The following is an 18,306-nucleotide window of genomic DNA, read 5'->3' as shown; positions in this document are numbered from 1 at the left end:
GCCCCATGCGCCCTGGTTTTGCTCATAGCTCTATCCTTACTGCAGGGGCTCGGAATAGCATTTATAATATATTTATATAAATAAATATATATTTATTTAAATATTATTATTTATATATATAATTTATATATATATATATATATATATATATATATATATATAAATAGCAGCTTTGACCCCTCCCGTGAGAGCTGGCTTTGCTCTGCTTTGCTTTCTGTTCCCATCCCCCACCCTCACCCCTGTCCAGAAGGCGCCCGAGGGGGCGCAGTTCTTTCCATTCCTTCCTTCCTTCCTTCCTGGGCTAAGTGGTTCATTCGCTCATTCATTCATTCATCCGTTCGTTTGTTCATTCATTCATTCGTAGGTTCACCCCAATCCGCCCCCCTCCGCTAGGCTTCTGGCCCGCACGCGCAGATCCCCCGCGGTCGCGCCTGACCCCCCCCCCGGCCTCAGCCCCGCCCCCTTCCCGCCCCGCCCCCTCTCCAGGCCAATTGGGGCTGGCTGGCCGGGCGGGGCCGGGGCCAGGGCGGGGCCTTGCTCCCCCACTACCCCCGGCGGCGCCCGCGGCTCCGGAAACGCGCCGCGGGGCTGCTGGGGCTCAGGCGGGCGCTGGCGGCTCCGTGGCGTTTCCTGCCACGCCGGGCCTGCCTGGGCCGCGCCAGCGCCGCTCCACCGCCGCTCCGCCGAGGGCAGCGCATCGGCCGCCGCGGGGCCGGGGTGAGCATGAGGGCCACGGGAGGATGTGCCGAGGGCGCGGGAGGGTGTGCGGGATTGGGCTGACCGTTTGGACCACGGAAGGATGCGCAGGGAGGGCGGCCTGGGAGAGTGCGCGGGGCTAGGGTGAGTGTTCCGCAGAGTGTGCGGTGGCTGGAGGCCAAGCGTTCTCGGGGGGCGTCTCTGGGCCCGCAGGAAGCTGCTCAGCCCGGAGGCCATCCAAAGTGAAGGACGAGTCCCAGATGGCGGGTACGAGGAGGCCTGAAGGCCTTCTTGCGGCGGGCGGGGGGCGGCGGTCAGGGGCGGGAATCGCGGATGTGCAGAGGCCTACGCTGCCTTGGGGGAGACGCTGGGAACTGGTCATTCTGGGAAGGAGAAGACCCCAGCCCCGAGAGCAACGGAGGCTGAGGGAGAAGGGGCGTTGGAAAGGTTAAAGGGCTTTTCCCCCACTCTGGAGGAAGGGCCGAGCCGCAGTCAGAACCGCTGGGTGGATGAGCTGGGGACGCTTCCTGCGCATGGGGTCCCTCCTTTCCTTCTGGATACAGGTTGAGCCTCAGATTGGTGGGGAAGGAAGGAGGGACAGCCCAGAGCCCAAGAGCTGTGAGGGAGCACAAGGGGGCAGCGCTTGCTGAGTGAAGATGAGCTCAAGGCTCTAGGTCTGAACAGGGCTTTTTCTGTCGCCCTTCTGGGGGCCACCATCTCCTGCTCCTGTGCCTCCCCCTTACACTCCTTTGCTGCCTCTAGTCTATATTTGGGTGATTAATTACATGTCTTTTTCCATGCTACCCCCACAGACACACACTTGCCGGCCGCCCAAAGCCCATGGTCCCTTTCAAACAACCCCCCCCCCCAATCCTGGCCCTCTTCCCAGAGGTCCCACCCTGTTCCAACTGACGCCCTCCAGCCAGCCTTGGCCTAGCCTGGCTGCCAGCACCCCCTAGTCTCCTTGGTCAGTGAAATATTTTCTCTTAAACCTCAGACCCGACATTTTTCCCTTACCAAAGGATTTCAGACGAGATTGCCAGAACAGCACCCCCTCTGGGTACTAATGCTGCCTCACCCCATTCCCCATCCTCCCTCCCCCATTGAGCCTTTAAGTAGAAGCAGCTTGCACAGTACCTGGTACAGTCCAGTCCATTCCCCCAAAAATGTCCCTGTATCTGTGTTTAGAACCCTACTGAACAGTGACTTGCAGCCTTCTTTGGGTGAGAGACCCCTTGGAAAAATCACTAGAAAGTGTGAATTCTCTTCCCAGAAGTCTGACAGTCAGCACAGTGGGATCCCACACTGGAAGGTCACAGGCCTGAATCCTGTCTGCCGAGGGCTGGTGGTGAAGAAGTCTCCATATTCTAGATGGACCCAGTACCGACAAGGCACAGGTCTGCATTCCAGTCCTCAAAGTGCTGGTTGCAAATGCAGATTCCTTGGCCCCACCCACACCTCCTGCTCTGCCCCTTGAGCTCTTAGCAAACCCCAAGCCAGGATTGTAGCACACTGATCCAGCCTGGATCCTAACCTGCCTGGGCTCCCCAAATGAGCAGCCCCTCATATCTGTAGAGCCCATCCCATATCCAGGACATTGTAACCTAAATGAACCTATACTTATAATTTATGTTGGTTTTTAGTAAGATGCCATGCGCCTTCTTGGAAAAGGAGGAGCATAAACCTTTTCTCAGTTAAGTACAACAAACACTACAAAATTCCCTTCTGGTCTACCTTCTGGCTTTTTATAGAAGGGAAAGAAAACGGAAACCTAAACAGAGAGGGACAGGTGCCCAAGTGAAGTAAGAGAGAAGAACTGGGGAAGATGGAGACAGATGCCTCCCACCCACGCACATGGAAAAAGACACACACAGACACAAACATCCCAAGAGAAACAGACTTTCCTGGTGAAACACCCTTCCTTGGCCCTTTAGGATTCTGCCACTTTTGGCAGCAGCACAGTTGCAAAATACAGGTTTGGCCCTCTCCCTTTAAGGCCTTGGTGGCCATTTCCTGGTGAGACACGCTGAGAGCACATGAAGGCCAACGTCAGCTCCAGCCCAGAGGCTTGGGTCAGCATCCTGGCCTTGCCTGGCTGGGTTGGATTGGAATTTTTGGCAGTGTGTGTTGTCCCCCCGCCCGTCCTTCGGTCAAGCACACATGACCCAAAGAGACATGTTCCTGGAAGGTGCCCCCAAGTCTGCTTCTGTCCCCCTGAATTATTTCAGTCCCAACAGGTGGGACCTTACCCGCCTGACTTTACAACTCAGAATCGGCCTGAGACACAGTGAGCCATCCTTGCGTGTCTCTTTTGGTAAGTCTGGGAGTTGAAAGACCATGTCTGCTGGCCTTAAAGCTGGCCATGCTGTCAGAAGGCCCCACGGGTGAGGATGCAAGATGGTGGGAAATATCCTTTCCTTTCTGGACACGCTTGTATTTTCATGTATGTCAGCATCGCTGAACCGTCTTTGCCCAGACACAGTGCTCAGTCTAAGCAGCAGGACTCAAAGGAGGACAGTCACCTGGTGAGGAGAACTGGGAATCTAGGTGATTGTTTGCACGGGACAGAAAGCCACAGGCACCCATCTGAATTAGGTGCTGGAGAGTAAGGTCTCTTGTCTGGCCTATAAAGACACGCTCCAGGGCATTTTTGCTCTGGCCCAGAACTGAACTGAACACCATGAGCTACCTATTGTCTTCCAGGGCCTGAGGACATTCTGCTACAGGTCCTTATTTAGATGTTCCAGGGAGTCCAGGTATTTCTGGCATCCCTTAGAAGTTTCTGGAAGCTGCTAGATAGATCTAGTTTGGGTGGTCTTGCTGCTGCTCCCCTGCCCCACTAATGGGGCAGGGGGATCTGCCCACTCAGATGCAGACTTCACTAGCACATTCTGAGGAGGGATTCTGAGCTCCAACGCAACCAAAAGACACTTAATTATTCACTACTTTTTTTTGACATGGGTTGGTTTTTTTGTCTCCATTGAATTCAGCTCTTAATTTCTGTTCTTTCATATCAAAGTGGACTGGTTATTTCAGTTCTCTTAATGTTTCTGATTCTATACAGAAAATTTGATTTAAGTAAGTAGATTAAAATTTACGTTGCCATCTAAAGCACATGGGCAGGATTATTTCTGCACTCCCCTGAGCTCTCATGTTGTAGAATGCATGATTTTTCGGGTTGTCAGGCAGGGGGTCCGCATCCAGAGGGTCTCCCAGTATTCATCGAACAGCCACGGTGTCCGTGGCACTTCACTCGGTCTGGGGTGGGGTCTGTGGTCCACCGTTGGCAGGGGGCCTCGCTCTCCGGGAGTGGATAGGCCTTAGACTACACTTCAGAGCCTAACGGAAAGAAGGAGCCTAATGTCATTCTATTAAGAGGCAGAGATTTGTTTTCCCATACTCTTTCTCCTGACTGCCGTTTCCCAGGTGGGTGTAGGTGCGCACCTTATGAGATTTGGGTGAATGAAAGCGCCTTCCAGTCAAGGTCTGCAGCATCCTCTGTACCCATCAGGTGCATTCCTGTGGTTTTCATATTCTTCCTGGAATTGCTTTGACCTTGACCCTGCAGCTCCACTTTCGGAAGGCAGTAGACATCTGTACTTGTCATTTTTGTCACAGCATCCAGCATCTTTTCCAGGTTCGTTCCACCATTTCAAAGTACAGCAGCCCTATAGCATGGCTTCTGAGCAATCACATGATCTTCAGGATTGGTGATAATTTTACTGTTAACTGCAGTGAGGGTTAACATGTATTTCATCATACAGAATTTAGCTACTTTGGTGAAAGTGGGGCTCCATCTGTTTTTGTGAGCACTTTCTTGATGACCACTGTATGTCCGTGCGCACTAGGAGTACATGTGCTGACCTGAAGTTCTTGCAGGTTACGTCTCCTGGGCAAGCCTGCTATGGGAAGGGCCATTCCTGTTGCTACACGGGAAAGCATAATTAATAATTCACATGGGGGTTCTGGCTGCAGGATTTCAACAGTTAATCATTCCAATTAGGTGAAAACACTTTGATAGGCTCTGCTCAATTAAATAGAACACTTAAGGAGCACATGCTCAATTAAACATGGGTGGCTTGGAAGAACTTTGTGCGAGTGAGAGAGAGAGAGAGTGATGTGTGTGACTATTGCCAAGCAAGGGTCTGTGGTGGCATATCGATAGGATGATTTAAAGCCAGTCGCCTGAGTCCATATAAACCATCAGGCTCTGAGGACATTCAATAAGAGCCTGTTGCCTTTCTTTGGTGTGTCTCGAAAAGTCTTAAATCTTGGAAGCTGGACCTTAGGCGAGTTACTTAACCTCTTGAGTCCATAACTTACTTCTGTGTGCAATGGAGGCCGTGAGAATTATTGGTCTCGGAGATTAAATTATGAGAAGGGAGAAGCACAGAACCAAACACGTAGAAGGTGCTCTGTAACTAGAGGTTCGCTCCCATTAACACTCCCCTCCCCCCACGGCTTATCCCATGTCCACTTGATGCCAGGAGCTCCTGCAGATGCTGAGGATTCGGGGCCAGGAAAGAGAAGGTCTGTATCCTGTGGGAGGTGACCTTTCTCCTGGGGAGTCAGGTAAAAACAAACAGTTTCATTTGAGGATGATTGTTAGGTAGTGAGAAGTATTATGAGTAAACGGTGATTGGGCTCAAGAGCGAAGACACTTTGAGGAGATGACACTTGATTGAGGTCTGAATTCTTAGAAGGAACTACCTGTGGCACATTCAGAGCACTGAGGGGGCATCACCTTGGCATAGTTGGGACAGAATGAATGCCAGGGTGTCTGGAAAGAATGACTGAGATGTGGGGTGCAGAATTTGGGCCAAGTGGGCCGCGCTGGTGTCTTTGTAAGGGGCTAAGGCCTCGGGTCTCTGGCTTGAGGACAGTGAGACAAGGTTGTAATGGGCCATGTTTTTCAGAAGGTAAGTGTGAGATGTTCTGCCAGTTCCACATGGCAGCAAAACCTCCACATCAGTGGAAGTGAGTTTTTGTAATGAATTGTGTAAGGATTCATGTGTAAGGACCAGTTTGTTTTGTATCAGAAGCCAAAGTCAAACCAGACCTCAGATGTACACCAGGAAGATTCCCAAGTGCTCAGAGGGGCCCTACCCAGCTGACAGTGGGCCACAGAGGGCATAGCTGCTGGGCACCGGGGGTGTCACTCACACCAGGGAAGTACCTGTGCTGGGCAGTGGGCTAAAGACAGGGCTGGGGCTTCTGTGGATGTTGAGACTTAAAGGAGGCCCTTCTGCTCACACCCGTGATGGCACCAAGAGCCTGCGGAGAGGAGCCCAGGAAGTCCCAACCCCATGGTCCTTCCTATCTCTGAGCTTTCTGGGACCGCCCACACATTCCCATAAGGCTGTCTTATCTAAAGTCTACCCAAATCTTTTTAAATTATTACTCTTTTCTGATTACCAAAGAAATGCAGCTCGGTTACTAAAAATTCACATGGTACTAGAACAGAAAGCAGAAGACCTTTCTAAATCCAGACTCTACCCCAGTGTGGCACACATTACGGTAGAGGTGTGCTTAGTTCAGCAACAAGTCACTCCGTTTACTCCTTTTTTCCCCTGAATTGCAAATATGTAGTTGGCTGTTCTCTCTCCGTCCCTACTCTCTTTGGATTTTTTAGTGAACAGTTACTGTCTGTCTCCATCTTCTTTAAAGGATTTGCATTTTTGTAATCGGTGTGTCATCTATTTTAGCCACCTGTTGATTTTTTTTTTCATTTTTATTTCTTTTTCTTTTCTTTTCTTTTTTTCTTGTTTTCTACCACTTGTGATTTTATGTTTAAGCTCTTCCATTTTCTTCCTGCTCTGAGTTCTAGGACTCTTTAGTAAGGTCTCCAGCCCTCTGAGCCACATTCATCATTCACCCTCTCCTTCTCTTATTTTTGACAGTGGGATTGTTTCGTCCTATAGTATATTGTTTTCCATGCTTTTACTTTTCACCTATGTCTTTACATTCAAAGTTTTTATATTTAAAGCTTCTTACAGATGGCATAGAGCTGAGTATTGTTTTTTTAATGTAGTTTAGTAATCCCTGCTTTTCAGCTGAAGTGTTTACTCCATTTACATCTAACTTAGTTATCCATGTAGTTGGACTTAAGTTCGCCATTTTGCTATTTGTTTCTGTTTATCCTCTCTGTTCTTTTTCCTTTGTTGCTTTACTCTTTTGGATTATTTTTTAGAATTATATTTTATCTCCACTCCTGGCTTATTAGCATGTATCAGAGTCTCGGAGGGCTTCCTAAAACACTAAATCATACATTTTACTTATATGTATGGTATAAATCCCACAGTACCTTATTATTTTTGCTTTAAATGGTCAGTTATTTTTTACAAGATTTAAAAATAAAGGGGGTAAAAGTGTTTTTACATTTCTGATGTTCTTCATTCCTTTGTGTTGATCCAAGTTTCCATCTGGTATCATTTTCCTTCACCTGAAGAACTTTCTTTAATGTGTCTCATAGTACAGGTCTGCTGGTGACCAATTCTTTTTGTCTGAAAAAAGTTTTTATATTGCCCTCATTTTTGAAGGGTATTTCCCCTGAATATAGAATTGTAGGTGGACGGGGTTTTTTCCCTTTAGCACTTTAAAAATGTCATTTAGTTGTTTGGAGCTTGCACATTTTCTGATAAGAAGTCCACAGTTACTCTTATCGTTGAGCTTCTCTATAGAACATGACCCCCCACACACACACCCTGCTGCTGTAGGATTTTCTCTTTATCACTAGTGTTCAGCAATTTTATTTTGACGTGTTTTGGTGTGCACATGTGGCTTTTTGGTTTTGTTGTTGGTTTGTTTAGTCTTGATAGGGGTTGGCTGGGCTTCTTGGAGCTAGTTTTCATCAAATTAGGGTATTGTTGCATTTGTATTGTATTGTTGTATTAGTTGTATTTCTTCAACTACATTTTTATCCTCTCCCCTTTTCCTCTTCTTTTCAGATTCCAGTTTCATATGTGTTAGGTGATTTTCTGTTATATCCAGGTCACTGACGCTGTTTTTTAAATATCTTTTTTCTTTTCATTTTGATCTTCATTTGGGGTAGTTTCTGTTGCTGTATCCTCGAGTTTTTTAATCTTTTTGGGGGGACAGAGGTCAGTGTCTAATCTGCTGCTAATCACATCGAATGAAATTTTCATTTTAACTGTTACAGTTTTCACCTCCAGAAGCCCCATTTGTATCTTGTTTATATCGTTCATTTTTTTCCATTGTGTTTCTGTTCTTCTCTCAGTCTTGTACAGAGTTAAACTAGCTGTTGTCCTTGTCTGTAAGTTCTGCCAGTCATCACTTTTGAGTTACGTCCGTTGACCTGATTTTCCTGCTTCTTGGCGTTCCAGATGATATTGCTGAGCGGCTAGAGTCTGTTACTTCACTTTGAAGAGGGTTGGACTTCCTTTGAGGGCGTAGTTATTTGTGGAACAGCTTCATCACATCAAGGCCTTAAGCTTTTCTAGAGCACGTTCAGGGTAGCTGTGGCTCCAGGAGACGGTCAGTGCTACTACTGAGGCACAGCCCCTCTGATTCTCTACTGAATGGTCCCAGGCATCACTGAGGACTCTACTCTGACTGGTTGGGAATTGTTCAGCTTAAAGCCTCCGGGCCCTTCCTTTCCTAGTCTTTGGGAGTTTTATTATGGACCATGGCTTGGGAGTTAGGAAAGACCCAAGGGGAGCACTGTGCTGATTTTTTGGAGCTCCTTTTTTCTGCCTCGCTCCCTCCTTTCTGGCACTCTTCTCTGCAACTTCTAGCTGCATCAGCTATCATGAATGCTAGTCTGTGTCTTGATGAAGCCACCAAGCTCTATCGGAGGCCCCCTTCCCTGCACGCTCAGTCTGGACATGGCCTCCAGGCAGGGCCAGGGCAATGAGACGGCTCATCGCGGTTGTTTCTCTTCTCTCGGGATGATGATCCTGCACTTCCTGCTGCCCAGTATCTGAAAACTTGTTTCAAATTGCTTCTGTCCAGTTTGATACTTGTTTACAGCAGGACATTGTTCTTTGTTCCAATATCCTGGCCAGAAGTAGAAGTGTCCGTCCGTCCCTCTCAATATAATACCCGATTTTACATAAAAGTGTTTCTGGAATGTCTGGGCCTTCTACTCCTTGAGCTAGTGTAAAAAAATGCCTCCTTCTCATTTACTTGTGAATTGAGTAGAACTGACCGGACATCAGAACAGAAGCTGTGTTCCTGTTTGTATTGGCTGAAGTAGGAGGCCTCTGATACACACACGTTTGTGGTAATATAATCACAACATTTTGCATATTTTGCAATCTGGAAGAAAAAGGAAAATCTGAACATATCATTCAGATCTTTTGTTTAGCAACGTGGTGTTTGAAGATCTTTTCTTTGAGGCTTCTTTTTCTAGTTGTTTTGTTCACCTTTCCATTTGGTCAGACATTTCTCAGAAACCTTCTTGTCTGTGTCTGCTTCACGGGCACTGACTTCATCGTTTGCGTTGTGTGGGGTAAGGCCTTTAGAAGGCCTTGCTTCTGGCCAGTGAAACCAGGATCCCACTCTTCCGCTGCCTCTCTTCGCTCCAGTGGCCCAGTCTTTCTTGTTGCCCTTCCAAAGTGGGGAAGATCTCATCTATCTTCTCACTTAGGTCTTCTTCTGATGTTGCTTTGGGGACACTTCCTTCTGATGCAGTGTGAGCACTGACCTCTCTGAGGTGGCTGCGAGGAGGCCTGTGGCCGGCCTGTCCCAGAGAGCCCGTCTCGCGACCGTTGGCTCTCCATGTGTGTCTGTCTTCTCCGGGCTGTTCCTGGGCTAACATTCATTTGTCTTGTCCGGGCTCCATCTAGCCTGCCTGTATTAACTCTTTGCCGTCTGTGTCCCCCAGTGTTCGCAGTTGTGTGCTCTGGCTTGTCACTCAGCTCCTGTGCAAGAGAAGACTGAATGAGATATAAAACCAGGGGAAAGGAAATCACTAGTCTTGTCCTGGGGGACCCAAAAGCAGGGCCGCTGTCACTCATGGCTCTTCTCATTTTTCTTAGCTTTGCCTGCCCCCTCCCCGGGCCTTGCCCTCCCCCAGGATGGAGCCCAGGAAACCAGGTTCTGGCAGGCCTTCCTGAGACGCTTGAGGCCCAGGTGAGCTGTGCTTCCCTCTGCCTGCCTTAGGAATCTGTCACTGCTCCCTGGTTTTGGCTGTGGCCTCTACCTCTTTTCCCAGCATGACACACTACAGGACCTGAACTCCACCTTCTGCCTTTCCTCCCTTTGCTTTCTGCCTGAGTCTACCCAGAAACGGATGCCTGCTGGGGTTGTAATTCCCATTATGCTGGTGGGGGAGCCACATTTCAGTCCAGGAAAGTGATTGAACCCAAGTCCCTTGGGAAGACAGTGGGAGGCCCGGGCCATGGCCCAGGTTTCTGATGCTTGGTCAGATTCTCTTTCCAGGACTTCCCAAGGCTTGTGTTAGATTTCTGTGCTAGTGATGCACACCCACTCCAGACCCTCACCTCTTATCCCATGCTGTTACTAGCACTGCTCCCACCTCATTCTAGAATGGACTACTTATCCCGGGAGTTCTTTCAGGATTCAGTGACATTTGACGACGTGGCCCAGGCCGGACGCCGAGCAGAGGACGCTGGCACATTAGAGGAACACGACCTCTGGGGGTAAGATGTCCCAGCCCTTGCGCCAGCTTCCCCACAGCCGGATGCGCCTCTGCTGTCTCAGGGGCTGCACATGTGAGGTGGGAGGGTTGCTAAGACAGGAGTCTGCTGCGGGTCAGGCTTGGGAGTTGTAGCACAGGACCAGGTTCCCACCCAGGAGTGTGAATCGGGAGAACGGGAGGATCTGCTCTTTGGGATGGCCAGCTGGCGCTCCATCCGATGGGCCCAGGGTCTGCCTCTGCGTTGCCTGGAGGGAGCCAGTCCTCGGGGAAGGCATCGGGAATGGATGCGTGGCTTGCCGGAGGGCACAACCAAGCTCTACTTTGTGGCTTAAAAGGGTTTCATCTTTGAAGGCCCTGCCGCACTCTGGCTGTGTTCTGATGGCATCTCCGGCCGCCAGCCAAACCGTTTTTCCTTTTCCACGCGCAGGAGTTCCTGTTCTGAATCCTACCTGGTGTCCGGCCCCTGACGCTGATATCGGCCCCATCCCTTAGTGCCAACTGAGCAAAGTAGTGTTCTGGTGAGTGAGAAAGAAACCTGAAAAGTGAAAAATTTGGCGGTGGAGGGGGGGGACCCGGCTGAGCCTCTGGGGAGAGGGTGTGGCTGCTTCTCCGGCACGAAGGGGAGATGTCCTCGGTCACTTCGTTGCAGCGGTGAGGCCTTGCTGCCCCTGTCATCCGCAGTCCCGGCTTCTGGTTGGACGCGCGCAGCCGTCGTGCCGCAGCCGGCCCGGGCCCTGCGGTCAGCAGCCGCCTCCACAGGAACGGGCCGGCCGACAAAGGAGAGTAACCTCCTCCTTCTCCGCTCAGGAGGCGTCTGGGCCCGTGAGCGGTGGGCGATGGGTGAAGAAGCGCAGCCGCAGGAGATGGCCTCCAGCAGCTCCCCGCAGGCCGGCGAGCCCAGCCCCGAGGTCAAGCAGAACAGGGACGCGGGGGGTCAGGGGGGCAGCCCTCAGGACGTGCCTATGGAGCATCACTTCTCCTGTAAGGAGTGTGGGGATGCCTTTCGGCTCAAGGTCCTCCTGGTGCAGCACCAGAGGATCCACAGCGAGGAGAAGGGCTGGGAGTGCGGCGATTGCGGGCGGGTCTTCCGGGGAGTCTCCGAGTTTAACGAGCACCGCAAGAGCCACGTGGCTGCCGAGCCCCAGCCGGGCCCCAGCCGCGCCTTGGAAGAGGCCGCCGAGCACCGGGAGCCGGCGGAGAGGGAGGCGAAGCCCTTCGAGTGCGAGGAATGTGGGAAGAGGTTCAAGAAGAACGCGGGCCTCAGCCAGCACCTGCGCGTGCACAGCCGCGAGAAGCCGTTCGCCTGCGCGGAGTGCGGCCGCTCGTTCAAGGTGAGCACGCACCTGTTCCGCCACCAGAAGCTGCACACGGCCGAGAAGCCGTTCGCCTGCAAGGCGTGCGGCCGCGACTTCCTGGATCGCCAGGAGCTGCTCAAGCACCAGCGCGCGCACACGGGCCACCTGCCCTTCGACTGCGACGACTGCGGCAAGTCGTTCCGCGGCGTCAACGGCCTGGCGGAGCACCAGCGCATCCACAGCGGCGCCAAGCCGTACGGCTGCCCGCACTGCGGCAAGCTCTTCCGGAGGAGCTCGGAGCTCACCAAGCACCGGAGAATCCACACCGGTGAGAAGCCATACGAGTGCGGCCAGTGCGGCAAGGCCTTCCGCCAGAGCTCCAGCCTGCTGGAGCACCAGCGCATCCACACGGGCGAGCGGCCGTACGGCTGCGGCGACTGCGGCAAGGCCTTCCGCGGCCCGTCCGACCTCATCAAGCACCGGCGCATCCACAGCGGACTCAAGCCGTACGAGTGCGACAAGTGCGGCAAGGCCTTCCGCCGGAGCTCGGGCCTGAGTCGCCACCGCAGGACCCACAGCGGAGCGCGGCGCTGCGAGTGTGGCGAGTGTGGCCGCGTGTTCAAGAGGCGGTCGGCGCTGCAGAAGCACCAGCCGAGCCACCGCGACTAGAGGGGCGCCCCCCCCCACCCCCAGCCCCGAGCCCCCCCCCCTCGGCGGGCGGGGGCGACGGCAGCGGTGGCGGCCCGTGGGGCCCAGTCCCCAGGACGGGGAGGGCGGAGTCAAAGGAGATGAACACTTTTGTAGCGCTTATCTATTTTCTCGTCAGAAAGGTCGGATCCAATTTATACTGTCACCAGCAATTTCTAAGTGTACACGTTTCCCATCTTGCCTATCGAGAGTAGCTTCTAGGACATTCTAATTTATTTGGACTAGTATGACTGGCATCAAGTACCTTCAAGGAATCCACGGGCCTCGGAACTGAGAAGGAGAGAAGAGCGACGTGCAAGTTTCGCCCGAGGGGGACTTCTAGGTCCCCTACGCCGGGCTGCTCCGCCTTGCCCCCAGAGCAAGGCACAGAGCTAGTCCTCGACGGCCTCAACATAACATGACCCCCGCTTTCCTGAAGACAAGACAGCGCCCCAGAGATGTTTGGCCTACTTGAATTTATAAATTTTTAGGGATGTAGATAGAACACTCAGATGTCTTATAATATTTAATTTATTAATTCAGCTATACATACATACTGTAAATCACATACTACATAGAATAATATATTAATTTAGAGAATGCTCCTTTTTTCCCTCACACCACTACGCAAGATCATTTTATTCTAAATCCTCACATGCATCTCTGACCTCACCATCTTCACCAACCTCGTCGCCCCTTTCCAGTCATCCAACAGTTCGGAAGCATCTCCCACGGCTTCCGTGCGTCTAAGCTGTACACCATGCAGCACTGTGACAATCCCTGCACGAGGCTCTCACTAGAAACCGCCTCCCAAGCCATAAATACATGTTCTCATTCAATTACGACATTTGTGGACGTTTTGTTCTGCTTCCTTTTTTTTTCCCTCGATTTGTCCTATAGCTCTACAGCATCACCACTTAACGGGTTCAGCTTTTTCAAATGACTTTTAAAAGACTTCTTGGAAGCATCTAGAACTTGTCATTGTGAGGTCATTCTCCCAGGAACAAGTACTGAATCTGGGTCCCATTGCTTTTGCGTCCATTTTTCTTCAACCACGTCATTCTGGTGACTTCCCCATGCATCTAAAACTAGCATCAGCTGGGATCCGTTTCAGGTTAATAGGTCTTGTCCTCCAGCAGCACTATTCTGTTCAAGCTCAAGTAGCTAAGAGAGCACGCCCATAACAGGGATGTCTCAAGGACTCAAATATAAGATGATGCCTCTTTCAGGAGTGATAGCCTCTCTCCCCATGCAGCCAGCCCTCCGTTCTGGGCTCTGTAAAACAGGGGTGATCACAGGACTACCTCCTAAGGTTATCATGAGAACCGTGATGCCACACGCCTGGTCCGAAGGTGCACACTCAGTGAAGGTCATCTGCTGACATCGCCATAATTACCGCTGGCATTCTATGGCTCATTAGTACCAGAACTGGGGATGGACCCAGGCCTCCTGACTCCTAGTCGCATTTTCTTTCTCTTGTGTGGTGACTTAAATCGTGTTCCTGTTTTCTTGCATGCAGATTGTACGTTCATCTCCTTTGACCAGTTATCAAGTTACCTTTGGATATATTGACTTTATACAGCTGTTCGTTCTAGAGCGATTGTGAGGATCTCTTTTCCATTTTGATTGCTTTGCTCTTGGTAGCAGTTTTATTACACTTTGGTCCTGCGAGTTTTAGGTTTTACGAACCCGAGCACTCACCGTCGTCCGTTAAGCCGTAACTTCCATTGCTTCAGTACTTTGATATGATGATGTTTTCTTCTGGAATTCTGATTACAAATGAAAAGTTGAAAGCCCTGCCCCACCAGAAGGTGGATACGCCAGGTGGGCAGGCTGGATGGGAAGGGGCCAGAGAAGCAGGCTCTCTCCTCATCCAAGATGCAGACTCGGTGCGTCTCTGTGAGTGGGACTTGACTATCCAGCCTGGCCACACAGACACGCAAGAGAAACTTCCATCTCGGATTGGCCAGAACATTCTGACTGTTCCTCAGTATAGCCCGGCCTGTCAGCAGCAGGCCTGGGCCTCAACTAGATCAATGGGCTAGTCCAGATGTGGTCTTGGCTGCAGCTCCTGGGAGCTTTGGCCATGCCTGGCATGGATTCACTGCCTGAGCAGCAGAGCCACACAAGACACATCTCCTCAAACATGAGAAGACTCCCTTGACTGATGCTGTCACGTGGATTGCGTCCTCCTCCCAAGGAGTGACTCTGCAACTAGAAAGAGGTCGGTCTGGTGGCTTTTGCTTTGGGCGACTAGGGGGAAATTCACCCACATGTTCTGATGTTAACCTCCTGCGGCTACAGCTAAGAGGAGCTCAGAGCAGAGGCTCAGAGAAGAGCCATGCCCCTCTGATGCCCTGTGCATCGTGATGACAGAAGCTAGCGCCACAGGCCCGGGCTGTGACTCTCAGCGGCCCTGCCCAGGAAGGGCAATAAAACAAGGGTTCAGAGGGCGACGGTGCCCTTCTGTCGGCCCATGTGGCATAGAAATGGAAGCTGGTCATCCTGGGGCTGGGCTGTTACTTGCAACAGCCTCCCCCAGGAGGAACAGCAGTAAGGGCTGGCCAGAAACCTGTCCTCCAGTGACCTGCATACCCTGCAGGTAGAAGCCAGCCACACCGGGGCTGTGGTGTGACTTGCCAACAGCTGGGCCCAGGCGAGGGGAGCCACTAGCAGGCCCAGAGAGGAGGTCAGTGCTTCCCGATGGGCCCGCCAAGACCGAGCTTCCCAACAAGCACACCTGGAGGGGCTTCTCGGGCCCCCATCCTGGAAAGTGGGGTCCCCTGTGACCCCTGTGACCTTAACCAGAAGGTCGTCTGGAACGGCCCCCAGGCCACAACAGTGGCTCTCTGTGACGTCTCCGTCCTGACCCCCCAGGCACTTGTTACACAGCTGCGCCTCGTGCTCTGTGGCCTCAGCTCTCACAGTTGTGGAACTGTGTCTGAAATCACTGCTTCCTTCTGCATCCATTTGCTCTTTGCAAGCTGTCAGGACATGGTCGACACAACTGTCATCCGGTAAGGAACTTGACATTCACAGGGGGCAAGTCGGGCAACCTCCGCTGGAAGTGCTCGGCCACCTCTTGCTCGTTCGCTAGCCATGCGTCAGCGTCTCTGAAGGATCCAGATACAGTGTTGGTAGCTCAGAGCCCCGCGTTGTCGCCACTGCTCCGTTCCTCCCCCTCCGGGCCGCGACGCCCTGGCATCCCGTCACACCCTCCTGACTTCTTCCATTCTCAGTTCTCGCATTTTCTCTGAAACAGACCCTCTCCTAGAGTTAACACTAAAGACCGCATCTTTTCTGTCACTGTGTTTGCGGATGACGTCCGTGCTCTCTCCAGCACAAGCAGTCTGTGGCTTTAACGTGTGTCCTGTAGTGTCGCCCAGCTCCATTTTTGCCTCTATTGACTCGGGGGTGGATTTCCTTGGATTCCGTAGGTGTACTGCGCTGTCATATGCAAGATGTGATCAAGCTTCCTATAGTGTGTGCTCGTCTATGCATTTGTGTATCTACCTCATTTCGTTTTTTCTTTCTAATCACACACATCCCTTTTGCAAGGGAAATGAAGAGCAGTTGGGTTACATAGAACGCTGACTCTCATTGGAGATCTAACCTTTTCTTATATTCTGAGAGAAACTTTCCATTGCTTTTATTAAAGTTTTGAATACTTGCTGAAATTTTTAAATGAAAGTTGTTGTTTACCATTTTTGCTGCTTATTAAGATGAACTGTGTTGATTAGTTGTGTCACACCCACTTCTGCATTTCCAGAGCGAGCCCCACACAGTCACAGTGCTGGTATTCCATGGGCCCGGGGCTTCAGCCTTGTCACATGCCCTGGGACCCTCACCCTGCACCCCAGGCCACATTCATTGAACCAGAACCAAACGCTTGACTCAGGGCAGCAACCAGTCATCAGAGCTGTCTGGAGGCGACAGGCTGGGCCTTTCAGGTTCTCTGTCTGTGAAGTGCAAACAAGAGAAATGAGAGAGAAGTTTCTAGTTGGTGTTGGAAGAAAGTGGGAGCCACACGGTATTTAGAGGAGTTGACCCCATGGGTGGCATCAGCTTGAAGATCTGTGGGCTCCTGCCAAGCCCTCCAGAGCTGCTTCCACTCCAGCACCCCACAGGAGTCTGGCCACATGTACTTGGATTTCTGGCAGCTGCCCCCATCAGTTCGTTTGTGTCTCCACCCTAGGCTCCCTTGACCTGAGCCAGCTTGAGTGGGTCTCTGCTTTCTGTCATCCATCAAGAGTCAGTTGCCTTTTACCACTTGGCTGCTTCCTAAGAATCACGTGGCTGGTTTTCCTCCTGTTCTACCAGCTCGAGTTCCTGGCCCAAGTCCCACCTGACTGTCGTCAACACCCGTTTAAATGTGGTACTGTCTTCTGTTCACTCAGATGGGTAAAAATCTATGCCTTTTGGTCTCAGTGAGTTTGACCAATGCCTTTCTGTCCAGGCATCCATACAGGATCCCCTATTTGTCCCATGAAATGAGTTTAAGTCAACTTATGGAGAACCTGTCAGATCGGGGATTTGAGAATTTCTCTATTACTAGTATACTTACATTCTGTACTTCTCATTGTATCAGTTTAGGTGTTTACCTTCAAAACTAAAAATGGTCTCTTTTAACTTGGCCTTCAGTGTTCTTTGCGTATCTAAGAATGGGAGCCGCGTCTGCCCCAGTCCACATTTCGGTTGTTCGCGCTCTGCTCTCCCTCCTCCCTGGTCTCCTAACTTGTCTGTTTTATGGCACTTACTATAATCAGCCTTGCACTAGAGCTTCGCCCTCCCCACCTGCCCCCCTGCCCGTTAGATTGTGAGCTCTTATAAGACAGGGGTGACCCTTCATGTCTATTCCCCTACCAGATCTAGCACAGTGCCTTGCATCGAGTAGATTTCAATAAATATATGTTAAATGGCATTGGTGTTCCTTGACTTATTTTGTCAGAATTTGGGTTAACAGCTCTTCCCTTGCTCCTTTCTCCAGGCTCTGAAGTTCTTGCCCCCTCCTGGTGTTACCTTGTGCCCACCCCAATCCCCTTACCAGATGCCTGGAGGGGACAGGAGGTGCCCTGATGAGAGAAGGCTGGCTTCCCTGGAAATTTGAGCTGCCCCTTGGCAAAAGAGTCCTGTCCTTCAGCCAAGTACCTTCTCCCACCCTGGCTAGGGCTCTCCCCCAAGTCTGAATTCCAGGTGGGAGCAGAACCAGCCTGGATCCTGAGCTCCTCCCCTGGGGACCAGGAAGAGTGACAGAAGTGGCTTCTGGACCTTGAGGATCAGCCAGCCTCTCTGGGCTAGGTGAGGGTGGGAGTGGGGAGGTCAGTCCTCTTGCCAGTGGCTGGCCCTCTTTCTAATGATTGTTTTCTCAAAAAGGCAGGCAGTGAGGACAGGCCTCTGGCTTCCTGACCCTCCCAGATACAAACGAGGCTCAGCTGCTCAGCCAGCTGCCCAGTCCCAGAAGGACAAGCCCAGAGGGTCCCCAGGCGTGTTGGGTTGGGACCCCACAGGCCATGATGTGCTACAACAGCGAGGAACAGGATTTTGGAAAGGCCTGTGTTGTCTTGGCTCCAAGGCCCAATCCTCATCAGCCTGCCTGTTATTTTGCAACCCCAGATGCAGCTTCTAAGCAGGCGGTGTGGGACCACCCCACGCTACTGCCTGCCCGGCCGCCTGCTCGCCAGCCAGCTATGTGGAAAGAACCATTCGTTGGCTTTGCTGGTTTCATGATGTTCTTGTCACTGAGAACTCTGCCCGTTTTTCCATAAAACACGTGAAAGCTCTATTCAGGCAAGCTCCAGTTGTGCAAAGCCAAGGCCACAGGTCTGTTTGGACCTCCGATACTGGGCCCAGAGGGGAGGGGACAGCTGAAGGCTTCTCTCTAGGGGACCTGTGGGCTTCTAGTAGGGGTTTGAAACTGTTCCTTTCTGCCCCTCTTTTAGCGCCCCCCCCTTTCTGGAGTCCTGTCGCTTTTCCCCCACCACCCTCCTCTGAGCGCCCCCAAGAAGT

General features: G+C 51.6%; 1 protein-coding gene across 6 annotated transcripts; it reads left to right on the top strand.

Moving 5' to 3' along the window:
* Positions 1–557: 557 nt before the first annotated feature.
* On the top strand, positions 558–17,221 carry ZNF275 (zinc finger protein 275). 6 transcript variants are annotated; one of them, XM_004779337.3, is made up of 5 exons: positions 558–717; positions 9,696–9,789; positions 10,237–10,319; positions 10,746–10,836; positions 11,126–17,221. In XM_004779337.3, exon 5 carries the CDS (start codon positions 11,155–11,157, stop codon positions 12,280–12,282), a length of 1,128 nt encoding a protein of 375 aa, XP_004779394.1. In that variant the 5' UTR covers positions 558–717; positions 9,696–9,789; positions 10,237–10,319; positions 10,746–10,836; positions 11,126–11,154; the 3' UTR covers positions 12,283–17,221. The 6 variants fall into 6 exon arrangements, with proteins under 6 accessions (XP_004779394.1, XP_004779395.1, XP_004779393.1 ...); XM_004779338.3 differs by having other exon boundaries at positions 11,000–17,221; XM_004779336.3 differs by having other exon boundaries at positions 10,968–17,221.
* The last annotated feature ends 1,085 nt before the right edge of the window (positions 17,222–18,306 follow it).

The sequence above is a fragment of the Mustela putorius genome, unplaced genomic scaffold (genome assembly GCF_011764305.1).
Source record: "Mustela putorius furo isolate JIRA1106 unplaced genomic scaffold, ASM1176430v1.1 tig00003899_pilon_pilon_pilon, whole genome shotgun sequence".
Taxonomy (NCBI): domain Eukaryota; kingdom Metazoa; phylum Chordata; class Mammalia; order Carnivora; family Mustelidae; genus Mustela; species Mustela putorius.
This window is presented reverse-complemented; position numbering and strand designations above follow the sequence as displayed.

Bases quoted from the DNA above. Each gene is read 5' to 3' on its own strand.
- ZNF275 (XM_045068024.1), top strand. From the start codon at position 11,155: ATGGGTGAAGAAGCGCAGCCGCAGGAGATGGCCTCCAGCAGCTCCCCG.